Raw genomic sequence first — 14,466 nt, forward strand, 5'->3', positions numbered from 1 at the left:
CGTCGGCCTCACCTCCGCATCGCATAGGGGACCCCTAAAAGCGCCACATTGGCAGGGTACCTCCGGCGACAGTCTGATAGGCTCATCGGCTGTAGCGAATCTAGGCCACACTTCGGCTAGCTCTTTGCATTGCGCCCACCTTGGTCCAGGGTACATTAGCTGCTAGAAATCTACCTTGCACGCTTGTAGGTACCTTAACAATTAGCACTAGCTGCTAATGAAGAAGCAACATCCCACTACCGGTACCTCAATCCGCGTACCCCAGCAAAGCAGCAAACAGCAGTCAGCATGCGACACACCACCAATAATCGCATACATTGTAACCTAGCACGGTCGGCTCCCCAGCACTGTTTTTGTCTGCCCACCACACCCAACTTTTAGTTGCCTCTCAGCCTCGCGAGGCTTTCGAGCTGTTGCACTTCATTTCGATGCGCCTCAGCTTCGACTATTCATACCGAGGACATTTCGATTCCCGTCTGCTACTCTGTACAACTGAGCACAGGTCAAATGGTTTTGAGAAGATAAGGAAGAGTCCGGTGTAGCGGGCATCAGACACGCGGCTGCCGCAACGCAGCTGTCCACAATGGATATAGATATGGATATGGATATCGACATGAGCACCAGCCTTGAACAAGCTGGCGCAGGCCCGGCGCTCGACCAGAAACATTCAATCGACGAGTGGGAAAAGTTCATTGCCTTGTGTATACTCAAGCGTCTCGACCCGGAACCTTTCGAGACCTATGTTACGGTCCTGCATTCGAGGCACCCGTTGCCGCCCGCCGCCGTCGCCGATGTCTTCCTGAAGCCGCAGCCTACAAACCGAGAGAACCTCGATCCGCGCGTGCCGCGATACGTACAAATCCTGAGCGAGAAGAGGTTCATCGACACGCCATCGATACTCAAGGCCCTCTACAAGCATTCCACGTCGCATACCCAAGCGCAAGCAGTCGGCCATGCCGACCCAGAAGTCGCACAGGCGACTCCCGAGACTAGGTGGAAGAACTCCTATGGCCAGGAGGAAACGATATTCTACCGCCTTACCAAGTCTGTCGCGCTGGGTACGGGCATCAAATCCTTTGGTGATGCCATTGCCGTTTGCAAAGTCGTAGCCAAATGGATGTCCCTCTTCACTTCTGCGGCCGCGGCCTTTGCCCAAGACATTATGGGTCAAGCTCACAGCCTGCAAGCCAAGGACGACATGGAGGCGTCGCGGGCTGCCTTTGTCATGATGCTTCTTGGCGTCTGCGAAAATCAAACAGTGCTCAGAGCGCTGAGCGGTCCCTCGGCCAAAGGTGAGATGATGAACCAGGATCAGTGTTGCGTAAGTGATGGTGAGCTAATGGATTCATACATCAGAGGCGCGCAAGGCTCTATCGGAAAGTCTGAGTAGTTTCATACCTTCTATAATGCAAAGTGGCGCTTCTCAAATCGCTGAAAGGCTCGAATCATTTCGCACCGGCACCCTTGCGAGCTTTGAGCCACTGGACAAGAAGAATGAGGCCGCCAAGGCAGAGTTTGATGACCTTATCGATTCCACGTTGGGTTTCGATAACTTGGCTGTTTCTGAACTGCCGGTCATGAACACGCGTGCCGGTCTGTATATTTACCTAAATGCTGCGGTATGTTGACTGGCACTCACTGCCTGGAATGTAGCTGACGTCATGTAGCTGGTTGGACGCCCGCTTATCGACGACGCTTTTCTATATGGCTATCTCCAAAATCGATACAATGTGAGTCTTGGCTGTGGTCACATCAAGATTATTAAATTAACATTTGCAGGGTGACTACCAATCGTGCTTCATAGATCTAATCCTGGCTTCTTTCGATGTCTTGGCCAATGCAGTCTTTCGCAGCGAGGGATCAAGAACTGCTCACCTTTTGCGCTCATACTTGATCAATAAGCTGCCTGTATTGCTCGCGAATCTGGCACAGTCACTATCGACACTATTCCCGCCAGTGACTCCACAATTTTGCATCACAACAGCCTTGAGCCAGGTCGACACCAATGCATTTCCCACGCTCTCGGCCATGTTTGACATATCGAGTAGCAATAACACCTTTACCGACAGTGTCAGACAAGAGTTTTGCTGGGCATGCTGCTTACATGGACTCATACCTGAATCAGCCATAGAAGTGCTCCTGGGCGAGATCACGTACCAATCACTTCCCGAGGGAGGCAAGTGGGTCAAGGAGAAATTGGTGAATGAGTGCATGTCAGATTCCGAGAGGATACAGGGCCTCGTGAATGAGCTTGATAAAATGGACGGGAATGTAGGTGCCGTCTGCCAAGCTCTTGCTGAGGTAAGTTTTGTTTATATACTCAAATATCCTTCGAGTAAAGATGAGCTCACTGAATTTGATAGGTGATTACTCGGCTGTGCGCTAGTAAAGAGACAATCACTCTCAAACAGCTTTGTAGCCAGCTCGCCAAGAAGCCACTATCTCTCGACGTGATATTGCTCTTTGAAAAGCCCATCACCATTCTACACCCGCTTTGCGAATTGCTCGACAATTGGAGGTACGACGAGGAGCAAGGTGAATATCAACCAGTATACGAAGAGTTTGGATCGATTCTACTGCTCGTGTTGGCATTTGTGCACAGGTATAACCTGGATATCGCAGATTTGGGAACCAGAGCCTCGGATTCTTTTACGGCCAAACTTCTCAGTAGTGGTCACCTGCCGAGGCAATATGAGGATCTGTCCGAACAAGAAAAGAACCAACTGGGAGGCTGGATACAAGGCCTTTTTGATCCAGACAGTGGAGGTCTTGGCGACGAGCTGATGTCTTCCTGCACACCTCAGGACTTTCATCTTTTGATCTCTTCGCTATTCTATCAGACCGTCCTGGCATTTAGCACGGATCGGCTGACAGAAGACAGCCTCAAGAGTGGAGTTGAATGTGAGTTCACCTGTTTCATCAGTCCTCCAGGCTGCTAACGTTCATCAGATTTGGTCGACACTTTCCTCCTACCATCTTTGGTGATGGCTTTGACTTTTTTGGCCAACCACCTGAGAACCAGTCGGGCAGCAGAACCAAAGGCTGTCATCAGAATTTTGCAACTTATTTTGTTGACAAAGCAAGGGTCAAATGAGGCACAGACAATGCTTTCAGCTGTCATTACTATTGTCGCAAAGCCATTAGAACATGCACTGAGATCCCATCAACGACATGATCCCAAGAATCAGGATATCGAGCCATTGCTCAAAGCAATCAGAGACAACACACAAGTACCTCCGAGAACGGCTGGCGCCGACTCCAAAGAACTCGAGGCTTGGACAGGCACTGCCAACGGCGGTCTGGCTGCCTCGGTCCGTCACACCATCCAAGGCCTAATTCAATGGAGCCTCCACCCAGGTCTCAACGTCATGCCGACCTCGTACACACATCGTCAAATGATTGCCGCTCTCAAGATGTTAGGGCCCAGACAACTGCTGAGGTTGATCCTGGACGAAGTCAAGCAGAGTTATTCCGAAGCTGGTAGTGCAAGCTATGCCTATGACATTGCGATGGCTCTAGTTTGTGCTCCTGATGTCACCAACCAGCCGCCTGCACCGCCTCCAGCACTCATGAATGACCCAAACCAACAGGCGTCTTCAATTCAGAAGCGTGTAGCATTACGCCAGATGCTCAGATGGGAGGCCGAGGACTGTAAGAAGATACAGAAAGTGGACCCAGCCTTGGCAGAACATATTGTGCGGTTGCACCGAAAAGTCGAGGCACAGATGCACATTGTAATCCAGCCAGCTCCAGCCATGATGCAAACTGATTTGAGTCTTGGCCTGGACGAGAATGCAGCCGCCTCACTCGACGATGCCCTTGCTGCTGCTCAGGGCGATGTCATGGTAGCCAATGACACGGGTATGGACCTGGACCTTGGCCCCGACCCTTCTGGAATGGGCTTGGACATGGGCGGCGCTGATGGTGGACTTGGCTTGGGCGATGATGATATTTTCGGATCATTGGGACCTGTCGGCGGTGGGGCTGATTTGCTCGACGGCTGGGATACCATGTTGTAAATTTGATTACAATACGCCCAGAAATTTGATTCGGTGAGCGACGGTACTTATATCAGGCGTAAAGGTCGAGATGGATGGATACCACTACTTCAGGATATTTGAGCATGAATTCTCAAGAAGACTTGAAAGGCAATAAATAGGGTAGTTACTGTTGGACCAGCGACTCGCACTCAGTCCGAGATGTGGATAGGTGAAAATGAATTGTTTTGACACGAGGAATAGGCGAACCAATCATAGTCCAGCTGTTTGTCTACCCTAGCAAGTGTATATTAGTTATGGCACTAATATGCGTGCCCTATCACAATATGTTACAAACCTTCTGCATTCATTGCAGACTCCGTGGTTGCAAATGCCAGGCTATCCCTTGAATCGGTATCTCCGATTTGGTTTTATGTTGGGTCAAAAAAGGACTTGGCTATTAGTAACGGTTGCAATTCTTTGCGATCACACATGTTGGGAGACAAGCCAATGATTCTTTTTCGTCATTGGATGAAGGCTGCCGGCGTCCGCAGCACATACTGCACCCTAGCAGCCCACGAGGAGTAAGCACCAATCTTGTCATGGATGGGCTACTTGTGTAACAACGGCTCATGCTGAGCACAAAGCAAGACCTTCTCATGGGCTTGCGCAGTGATTCAGAGGCTGTGGCGGAAACAGGTCGTACCTTGCAACCCCTTTGTGCAAGACTATGCAAGTGGAGATGCATTTTATCAAAGACTGTAGTCAGACATAACAAGCAGGTAAATTACTCATTATGGTGATCATTTGATTCTACTGCTATTGGTGCTCATCCTTTCCCGTGTGAGATGTTGACTATTGAGGGGAAAGAGCTGTTGTATCACCCACGGCTGCATTCGGGGTTACATCAAGAATGGTCGATCCTACCGGTCTTTGGTCCCATTGCACTTGCGTGCACCTGTATGATATAATGTCACAATCAGGTCGTGGTTTGGAGATGCCGAGGGTGGGTTTTTCTTTGGAAAATCTGGGCAAGTCAAAGGCCGAAGGAGACGGGAAAGGGAGATTCTGCATTTGCTTAGAAGTGTGACACTCCCGTCGCCTCGGGGCCCATCCATCCTGTGTCTTGCCTATAAAAGATTTCGCTGCCTGCTGCTCTTTTGCTCCAAGTACGACTTTAAAGGCGAACACTGCATTTCGCAACAGCCTTGATACACGCAATCCCCGTATAGACGAGATACATAAACAATGTTTACCGATCTGGTCGCCACGATTCAGGAAAAGTGGCTTGTCTTGGCCACGGCGTTGACGCTGGCCTATGTAGCCACCAAAGTGAGAGCCTATCTCAGACTCAGACATATTCCAGGTCCGCCAGGGAGTGGATTTACCGATATTGCTCACATTCGAGCCTGCCTGGGCGAACATGCCTATCAGTGGTACACTTCGGTGAGCGATACATATGGTAAGTTTTCAAAATGGACAGGCGAACTCCCATTCGGAGAATAGATGTAAGAATACTAAGCCTAGACTTAATTTCTTCATCCTTGCAGGACCATTTGCTCGAATTGGACCCAACATTGTCCTGACTTCCTCGGCCGAATTCTGGGAGTCGGCCAATGCAAAACCTGGTTATAAACGATCCGAGTGGTTCTACAAGGCCGCTCGCTTCGACTGGCCCCACGACAATGTCTTTACTTCAATCGATGTCGACAAACATGACGCCAAACGAAAAATGATGGCACCTGGGGTAAGTTGATGATGACACTGCGTCTTTATGTTTCCGTCATGGGAAAGGGGACAAATGCGGTCCCCTGGCTATACGTTGCAAGAAACAATAAAACAGGGTACTTTTCATTTTTTTTTACTAATGTTGTCCAATGCGAAAAATAGTATTCCGGAAGAGAGAATCTGACGCTCGAGGCTGATGTCGACTCGTGCGTGGCCAAGTTGCTCCAGCTCGTCGGCTCCTACACTGATGACAAGCACACGGGCAACGGCGGCGTTTTCGACCTGGGCAAGAAGCTCCAGTTCATGACCCTCGACGTTATTGGCCAGGTGGGCTTTGGCAAGTCTTTTGGGTTGCTTGATATCGATGATGACCCGGATGAGTTTGGTAAGTGTTTACTGTTTTCTTGTTTCTTTCTGTCGAGAGAAGTGAGCCCCCGACCATGGCCAGTTGCCATTTCACTTATCGATGGCTTAATACCTCTGTCTTTTCACAAATGGCTCCAATAGGCTGATATCCGACTCCTAGTTCGATCAACTGAGCTCGGCTTGCGGCGCTGCAACCAAATCATGAGTTTGGGCATCTCCTGGATCAACAACATTCTCGTCCTCTGGAGCGCGGCCACGGCAGACCCGAGCAAGCAGACGGGATTCGAAAAGATGCTCAACATTAGCACCAACATTGTCGAGGGGCGGGAGCGCGAATTTCGCCAAAACCTTCAGTCAAAGGCCGGAGGCGTTAATGAGAGAGCCGACATGCTGGCCTCGTTTATGAAGAATGGCCTGCTCGGCCAGGAGCTCAAGACCGAGGCGCTGCTGCAGATTGTCGCGGGCTCCGACACCACGGCCGGCGCGCTCCGGGGCACGCTTCTCTACCTCTTGACGCATCCGCGCGTCTGGCGCGCTCTCCAGGAGGAGGCTGATGCCGCCGTCCGCAACGGAACGGTCCCCGTCGCCGGGTCGGGGGACGTGATTTCGTATGCCCAGACCAAGAACCTGCCGTACCTCCAGGCCGTGGTCCGCGAGGGCATCCGCATCTGGCCGCCGCTGACGGACCCGTTTGCCCGGGACGTGCAGCCCGAAGGGGACGAGGTGGTTGTGGACGGCAAGAAGATATTCCTCCCCGGGGGCACCAGCGTCGTTCCCAGCTGGGTCTCCATGCACCGCGACAAGAGCCTGTACGGCGAAGACGTGGACGTGTTTCGGCCTGAACGGTGGCTCGAGAGCGAGCAGCCCGACAAGGAACGCCTCCGGGCCATGCGACGGACGAATGATCTCATGTTTGGCCATGGCAAGTTTTCCTGTCTGGGCAAACCCGTAGCCATGATCGAAATTCACAAGACGGTTTTCGAGGTGAGCTTTTTTTTTTCTTTTTTCCTTCCCTGGACACTGCTCAGCCTTTTCAGTCGTGTATCTGCATTCTTGAGTACTGGTCATTTTTACTAATGCGAAATCGAATATCCAGCTGGTCCGAAACTTTGATATGGGACTGATCAATCCAGCCAAGCCGTGGAAATCTGCCAGTCTTATTGGACTCTGGGTCATTTCTGACATGTATGTCCATGCCAGTAGACGGACACCGGCTGGGGTTTAGGGAATGGAGGTTCGAGAAAGTAGTATAGAACCATCAGAGTGGCGCTTCGTCAAATGAATCAAATATTCATTATAGAGCACCTGAAGCACCGTATCATGTGCACGAATACCCTCTCTAGTAGCTAGAATCGTCTGTATGACTAAAGCCTTCCCTGACAAAGACCCGATGTTCACTTTCCAAAGATAAATGTCCCTTCATGTTCTTGGATATTTTCTTCAGTTCTCTGGCATCTCTGAACCCATGGGTATATTCTTGACCCCATCCCTCTAAACCGTAGAATAAGAGCGGCATACTGGACGATTTCCAAGCTACAAATATGTAAGCGGTCAGTAAAACTGAATATACTTCCACCGACCAGTAACAGGGCTGGGCAAGGCGACCGAAAGACTCACCTTCAACGTTATGTGACTTGGAAATGATCATGACAGTCACAAGCAGCACAAACGAGAGCACCGAGACGGCAATCGGCAGCGCCAGCCACTTCCACTCAATGTGGATAAACGTCTCAAGGACGAGGGCGGTGCCATTGACCGTGGTGACATTGGACTGCGAATTGCGCATCGAATTCGTCATGCTATCGGCAATATCGTGGACCATGTCCGTCAGGTTATCTGCATTGTACATGGCCAGGCCAAACGACGGGGCCATGTGGCCGCCGTCGCCGGGCGCAATCGTGTTCGTGAACAGGTAGACGCTGCTGTTGAGCACGTCGCGCATGTACTGGCCGAGATTGAGGTGATCCCAATAGTTCATGGTGTAATTTGGCCCCGACACTTGACCGCCGACTGACGCCTGCATGGTGAAATAGGGACTACCTTGGGATTCAGGGGGGTCAAGGAACCATTCTTGACTGGATACCTCCATTATGGATTCGTTAATGGATCCAAACTGGGTTTCTCCGTTGAGCACTCGGACGTCGCTGTACGTCTTGAGACAGTAGGCAAACATGCATTGGTTGACGGATGATGGGTTCGAAGGTCTGTCTGAAGCTGTACTGGAAAACAATTCTCGGTTCAATTTGAAAGAGGTAAAGGCGGCGAGGATGGCGGGCGTTCCAAACGATGTATTCGTCCCGGCGTACTCGGGCGTCACGGACATGGTTGACGAATTCCACAAATCGGCGTAATTCCCAGCTGCGTCGGTTGCCATGTGCCAGGTAAAATTGCTTTCTGGCAGCAACTGATATGGGACGGTTGTGTTGCATATTGTGGTGTAGTTACTCTCATCGAGACCACAGGCAGTACTCGTTGAGGCTGTCACATCCTGTCATGCAAGAATTAGCCACGGTCATGTGCTGGCAATGCTCCGAGGCTATGGCTGCTGGCAGATCTATCCACATCTCCTATATCTGGCGATACTGATTCTGTGATTGTTCTTACCTCACACGTGCTGCACACCCCGAGGGTACTGAAAGACGGATACGTGCAATTCGATGTAGGACAATTAAGGTCAAACGCAGGGGCGACACCAAACGCTGCAGAGATGACGGCACTCTGCAACTGGAACGGCGCATTCTGTGCTACAGGTCATGATCAGCCTCCTGGCACCAAACATAAAGACGTCAAGTCCCAATATGACATACCAACGGGATATGGAGGACCGTGGTTTGCAGTAATCTCGGTTCCGGCATCGTAGACCTGGGCAATGTTGATCGAGGCAACCTGGACAGGCGTTGCTGTCGGCCGGGTAGGAAAAGTCAGAACCAGCTGGGCAAAAGGATCAATGACAAGAGCGGCAATGGTTAGTAACGAGGCACACGAAGCCAGGAGCGCTGCCGACTTCATCCGGAACATCAGCTCCAGCGCACCCCAGGGCCCACGGGAAGCCAAATCAAATAGCTGTAGTTGAAAATATTTAGCACATGACACAGTGATTTTCCACGAGTACAGGGGAAGCATACATGGAGATCATTCAAGACTCGCGGAGCCCCGGCAAAGTAGATCCATCGCAGCTGTCCAATCACCTCGGCGAGCACCAGCAGACAAGACGACTTGGCGAGCGTGGTGATGAAGGAGATGACGGCGTTGGGCCCAATCATGAGGGCCCAGCCGTCCAGACGTTTGCCGTCCTCGTACTTGAGGACAATAACCACAATGGCGATGCACAGCAAGCTGAATGCCGAAGCCAACAACTCCCACATCCAGAGGCGAGAATTTCTGGCCCTCCTTTGTCTTTGCTGCTTCTGCTGCTGTCGCTCTCCAGCCTGTGCCGCCGTCATCGGGATAGTCTTGGTCTCTTGACCGTAGGCATATGGTGGCAAGTCGTGTAATTGGACATGATCTGTGTCAGTGATGTCTGATACGCTATAGTGCTCGTCCCGGAGATGACGATTCGACGCATGAATGCCGACCGGCTGGTAATTCGAAGACATTCTTTACAAGTAACCCGACAAGTACCCAGTCAGTTTTGTTATAGAGAGCTGGAAACTCTTAATGGAGAGTTTCTGTTGCTTAAAAGCAGAGCAGATTTTCGACCATGTGGTGACAACCGCCCGCTTTTTCTACTGCCGTGACATTTTGCATTGCTTTTAGGCACCACGAGACATCCATCCGCAAGGAAATACTACAGTTAGTCAAACTGGGATGATGCAAAATCCCCCCCTAAAGTGCCATAAGCGTCGCAAACTACCTAAAATCGTCGTCCAAGGGCTTGCTGATTGGATACCGCTTCGCCACCTATAGATTGACCCGATTCCATTTATAGATTGGAAATGGGACGTTTGGACGTTCCAATAACCTCTAAAACCCTGGAAAGGAACCCAAACCCTCGGACCCTGATCGTTGCCAGCGACTAAAACCGTAGTGCTTACCGCTATCACCATCTTGATGCCACAATTGTATAAGCAAATACACAGACGATGAGGTCATGGCTTTTGCCGTTGAGATTGCCAGACGAAGATGTAGACCATGTCACAAGTTTGTACATTTTGCGCCCAATGCAGATTACCTTTCTTGTATTTGCAAAATGATCAACGACTACCATATCTACCAAAACAGTTTTGATCTGCCATACACAACTAGTATTTATATACACCACTACTTTCTAATGTACAGCCCGTGTCAAGAGTCTTTTAAAAATTGGGCAAGATCACAAATTTCCAAGAAACAACCATCATCTGGAACAAAAAAAAAAGTTTTAGAATCTTGTCTAGTCTAAGGTGCTTTCAAGTGGTTATCTCGCGGCTCTTACACACTGCGAGGCTCCTGTCCCATCGACTCGATATACTGTAAAACCTTGACAAGGAACCAAACATCAGAGAGATCAACCAAAAGCGATCTTCGGGCGTCGTTGTCGCTTCTCAAAATCTCTACACAAGAAACGCTAACTGTCCCAATCGTCTGGGATCGAGACACGAAATTGACAAAATAGAGATCGTAAAATACCCTGCCTTTCCTTTGAACGCCGATTTGTCCATGCAAATATGACCACGCCTCACCCCCCCTTTTTCTTCTTGTCTTCACAAATCTGGCATCAAATTGCCAGATACATTGCCCGCCATTAAAACTAGAGATCTCATCTATTTCTCCAAGCCTCTAATGAAGGACATTCTAATGTCTAGAGCAGACTGCTTCTATGCCTGAGCGCCGCCCAAAAAGGAGGGCACCTTCTTCCAGGCCTTTTGGTCAGGGACCTTGACGCGGCCAAAGTTCTCATCGAGATCAAGAATGATCTTGAGAGCATTGCGGCTACGAGCATGAGGGGAGGCCACGTCCTTCTCCTTGATGGACGAAATCACCTCGGCAACACCAGTGTGTACCTGCTCCGACTTCTTGCTGCCAGGGAAAGGGAACATACTCTGAAGAACTTCATACGAAGCAAGAGTGAAACCAAACTGGGGCGAAGAACGGAAGATACGAGCAGGACCACCCTTGAAGAAGGCTCGGAAACCCTCCTCCTTCATGATGGTCTGGGCAGCGTGACGAAGGCCAGTGTAGTTGGTGTCACCCTTGCGGGCCTCAACCTGCAGACGGGTCTTGATGACATCGCAAGGAGTTGTCAGGTAAGCGGCGGGCATACCAGCGATAGCACCAGCAGTGAGCAGCTGGACAACTCCAAGCTTCTTGGTCGGCGACTCGCCAAACAGGTCTTTCTTCAAGTGGCTGTAGGTTGGGAAGTAGATGGCCGAGAAGGGAACATCTCGAAGCAGGCAGGCACTAGCACCCTTGTAGAGACCTGCCAGTCCAAGGTTCTTAACGATCCACATGGCTGAGCGTCTCTCGGCACCAGCAGCCTTGGCAACCTCTCCCTGAACCTGAAGGCGAATCTTGACGATTTCAAGTGGATTGGTGAATACCTAGAACCAAATGTTAGATCAGATAAACATGAGAAGCCCATCAAGAGCATATACGTACGACTTGGCAAGCACCAGCTGTACCACCAGCCAGAATTTCAGAGCCAACCCAGATGTTGCCAGTCTTTTTATCGGTGAAAGCATTGCGGACCAAGTCGTTGACTGTCAGCTTGATGGCCTTCTCGGGCGCAACACCAACTAGCTGAGGCAGAACTCCAGAGTACAGACCCTTGAAACCTTCATTGGCAATGACCTTTCTGAAACAGTCAATGGAGTTGTTGTACAGACGCTGGCCGGGGTTAGCGCCTCGCTGGTTCTGCATACGCGTCTTGACAAGATCAATGGGGTAGACCATGAAGGCTCCAAAGGCACCAGCAACACTGCCAAGAAGGAAGTGGTAACCGGACTCGGCTGCTTGCCGCAAAGCAGCGCCGGCAGCTGTCTTGGCCTGACCACCTGCTTCACTTTCCTCCACAAAGCCACGGTTTCTCCAAGACGGGTCGAGCACCTTGGCGAAATCCATCAAGCTGAGACGGCCAGAGGGCTCGTCAAGGCTGGCAAAGTGAAACAGGATGTCAGCCTCCATAGGTGTGAACAGAGAAAACCGTGTGATCTTGGCAGCCTCGTTCAAGAATTCAGCCTTAGTGATCTTGCCGTCGGTGCTCTTTTGACACGCCTTGCGAATGATGAGCTCTACCAGATCCATCTCCTTAATCATGTTCTGGAAGGCTCTGACGTTGGCGTAGGAAACTCGGCTACCAAGGGAGATGTTGCAGAGAGTAGACAGGTTCTCCAATAGGTGGTCCGACAGCTTGTGCTTCGAGGTCTCGCGAATGATGCGCTCAAAGTCCTCTGGCTCAATGTAGCCATCACCGTCCTTGTCAAAACGCAGGAAAGCTTGTCGAATTCTCTCGCCCTGGAGACCACGTAGCATCTGCGAGAACTCATGGTATGTCAAGTTGTGGCGTCTGGTCTTGTCCCCAATGTAAAGCTTGGCCCATTGGGATTCCCAGTCAAACGGGATGCTGTCGGCGCCCTTGTTCAGCTCGTAGAGTCGGCGGAAGTTGTCATATGTGACGGCGCCAGTGCGTTCGACATCGAAAAGACGGAAAGCAATCTCGTATTCGGCGTCGGCTTTGAAAAGCAAGTTGTTGAACGCAGCCCAGTCAGCGATGCTAACGCGACCTCTGCGCTTGCGATCGGCGACGTGGAAGAGGAGACCGTATTGCTCACGCTTGATCTTGCCCTGTCAAAGAAGAGGTGTTAGTTTGCTGTCAATGCGTGATTCAAATGGTCTAAGGTGCACATACATAGTCTTCGTCAGCAGGTGCGACAGCATCAATGAACTGCTCCTCAGTCATGAACATTTCGCCAGTCTCAGCATCCTTGTTGGCAAGGCTAAGGAATGTCGCTCTGCTCTTTGCAGAGAGGTTCGCAGGGTCTTCGCTGCCAAGGAGACTCTCCTTGACAGCCTCCTTGATGGTGGCTGGTGCCGACATGCTTGCGACTGACTTGATGAAATCAGAAGAAAGATACTTCAAGGGCGCGAAAAGATGGTCGAATGAGTGCGAGGGGTGAAAGAGCACGCTCTGGGTGCCACCGGTTCCTGATGAGATGAAAACAGCCCCTGTGCGACAAGACTTTGCTGTTCTCTAGTCTGGTGATGTTTTCGAGCTAGAAATGACTCGGCGGACGGGACGGACGAAGGGACGAGATCGGTGGTCCCCGGAATCTGGGCAGGCGCGGAAAGGAGAAATTACAATGGCGGGGAAGTGGAAACGAGAGGACGTGCTAATACCCCCAAACAGTTGTGTTGTGGATTGAAGTTGTCAACGATGACAATTCGCCGATCAAGTGGCTCGTAAATGGTGGGATTGGGGGTGCGGTCAGGTCAGACGAACAAAACTCGCGATTCTTACTTGCGCGCTTCTTCTGAAATTTTTGTGACAAACCAGCTGGCCCAAAGTTTCCTAGGCGCCTGCATGACCCTGACCTTAAGGCACTTCAGGTACTCTCCAGGCCCTGATGGGATCTGACCGACCCTCCCTCCTAGTTCGCTCGCTTGCTTCCAGCTCCCTTCCCGTCCAACAGCCGACCACGTGATGCGATGAAAAACCCTTTAGCGCGGGGTATTAATAGGCCAACCACCCGTTCAGCTCCAGCTCCGGCACCAGCTCTGGGATTTCGGCAGGTCCCTGTTTCTGTCCCTTGTGCCTGGCAGGAACTCAAGGTAGGTAGGTAGTAAGTAGTTAACAGCCACCGTCTCGAAACGGTACATGTACGTTTACACATTCGCCTTTTGCTTGCGTCCAGGTCTACGGAAAATACTGGATTATCCACCATAGAATGTACTTGCGAAGAATTAAAAGTGCTGATTGATAAGAATATCAATATTCAATAATGAAACAGAAGAACAGGCAATGTGTCATTCTTGCCAGAGTTCAAGGAGAAACGTCACGAGACATTTGGAACTGACAGAAATCACCGCGTCTCGCGCCCATTGCATGGTACTTCTCCAGGTACCCTGTGCAGCTTGTCTTAACACGGCCGCGCTGTACGGTAGGTAGCTTCGATTCACTCTCCAGAAACAAAACAGAACTCGCCGCCTTTCTGGCAATTCAGTAAAGACCAAAGCACTCAGAGATCAATTCAAATATCAACCATATATCATTGGAATAGGGTCAGATGCAGTCGTGACCAAGCTACTTCTACAAGGCAAACGCGCAGAATCAACTCCCATATTAACGTATGCAATTTGTTTACGGAAAAAGTAGGAAGACAAAAAGGAGAAGACAAGTCTTGTCTTTAAACTACGACATTGTTGTCATTGCTAAAATCAGAGGTTCCATGTGACCAAACCTTAACCAGAGAGACAACAA

At 50.6% G+C, this 14,466-nt stretch overlaps 4 protein-coding genes across 4 annotated transcripts; 2 read left to right on the forward strand and 2 right to left on the reverse strand.

The window, feature by feature from the left end:
• Nucleotides 1-583: 583 nt before the first annotated feature.
• PFICI_07650 (uncharacterized protein) lies at nucleotides 584-4,019 on the forward strand (the record flags this gene model as incomplete). Its single annotated transcript, XM_007836231.1, has 6 exons — nucleotides 584-1,292; nucleotides 1,357-1,619; nucleotides 1,668-1,730; nucleotides 1,780-2,301; nucleotides 2,364-2,901; nucleotides 2,950-4,019. 6 exons carry the CDS (start codon nucleotides 584-586, stop codon nucleotides 4,017-4,019), a joined length of 3,165 nt encoding a protein of 1,054 aa, XP_007834422.1.
• Nucleotides 4,020-5,225: 1,206 nt separating this feature from the next.
• PFICI_07651 (uncharacterized protein) lies at nucleotides 5,226-7,296 on the forward strand (the record flags this gene model as incomplete). Its single annotated transcript, XM_007836232.1, has 5 exons — nucleotides 5,226-5,439; nucleotides 5,528-5,724; nucleotides 5,868-6,090; nucleotides 6,232-7,055; nucleotides 7,168-7,296. 5 exons carry the CDS (start codon nucleotides 5,226-5,228, stop codon nucleotides 7,294-7,296), a joined length of 1,587 nt encoding a protein of 528 aa, XP_007834423.1.
• A 169-nt stretch (nucleotides 7,297-7,465) lies between these two features.
• On the reverse strand, nucleotides 7,466-9,667 carry PFICI_07652 (uncharacterized protein; the record flags this gene model as incomplete). The annotated part of the gene is made up of 5 exons (XM_007836233.1): nucleotides 7,466-7,604; nucleotides 7,652-8,559; nucleotides 8,676-8,815; nucleotides 8,879-9,134; nucleotides 9,197-9,667. 5 exons carry the CDS (start codon nucleotides 9,665-9,667, stop codon nucleotides 7,466-7,468), a joined length of 1,914 nt encoding a protein of 637 aa, XP_007834424.1.
• A 1,200-nt stretch (nucleotides 9,668-10,867) lies between these two features.
• PFICI_07653 (uncharacterized protein) lies at nucleotides 10,868-13,086 on the reverse strand (the record flags this gene model as incomplete). The annotated part of the gene is made up of 3 exons (XM_007836234.1): nucleotides 10,868-11,590; nucleotides 11,649-12,833; nucleotides 12,898-13,086. 3 exons carry the CDS (start codon nucleotides 13,084-13,086, stop codon nucleotides 10,868-10,870), a joined length of 2,097 nt encoding a protein of 698 aa, XP_007834425.1.
• Between the last annotated feature and the right edge of the window lie 1,380 nt (nucleotides 13,087-14,466).

The sequence above is a fragment of the Pestalotiopsis fici genome (assembly GCF_000516985.1).
Source record: "Pestalotiopsis fici W106-1 unplaced genomic scaffold PFICI_Scf_5, whole genome shotgun sequence".
Classification (NCBI taxonomy): Eukaryota; Fungi; Ascomycota; class Sordariomycetes; order Amphisphaeriales; family Sporocadaceae; genus Pestalotiopsis; species Pestalotiopsis fici.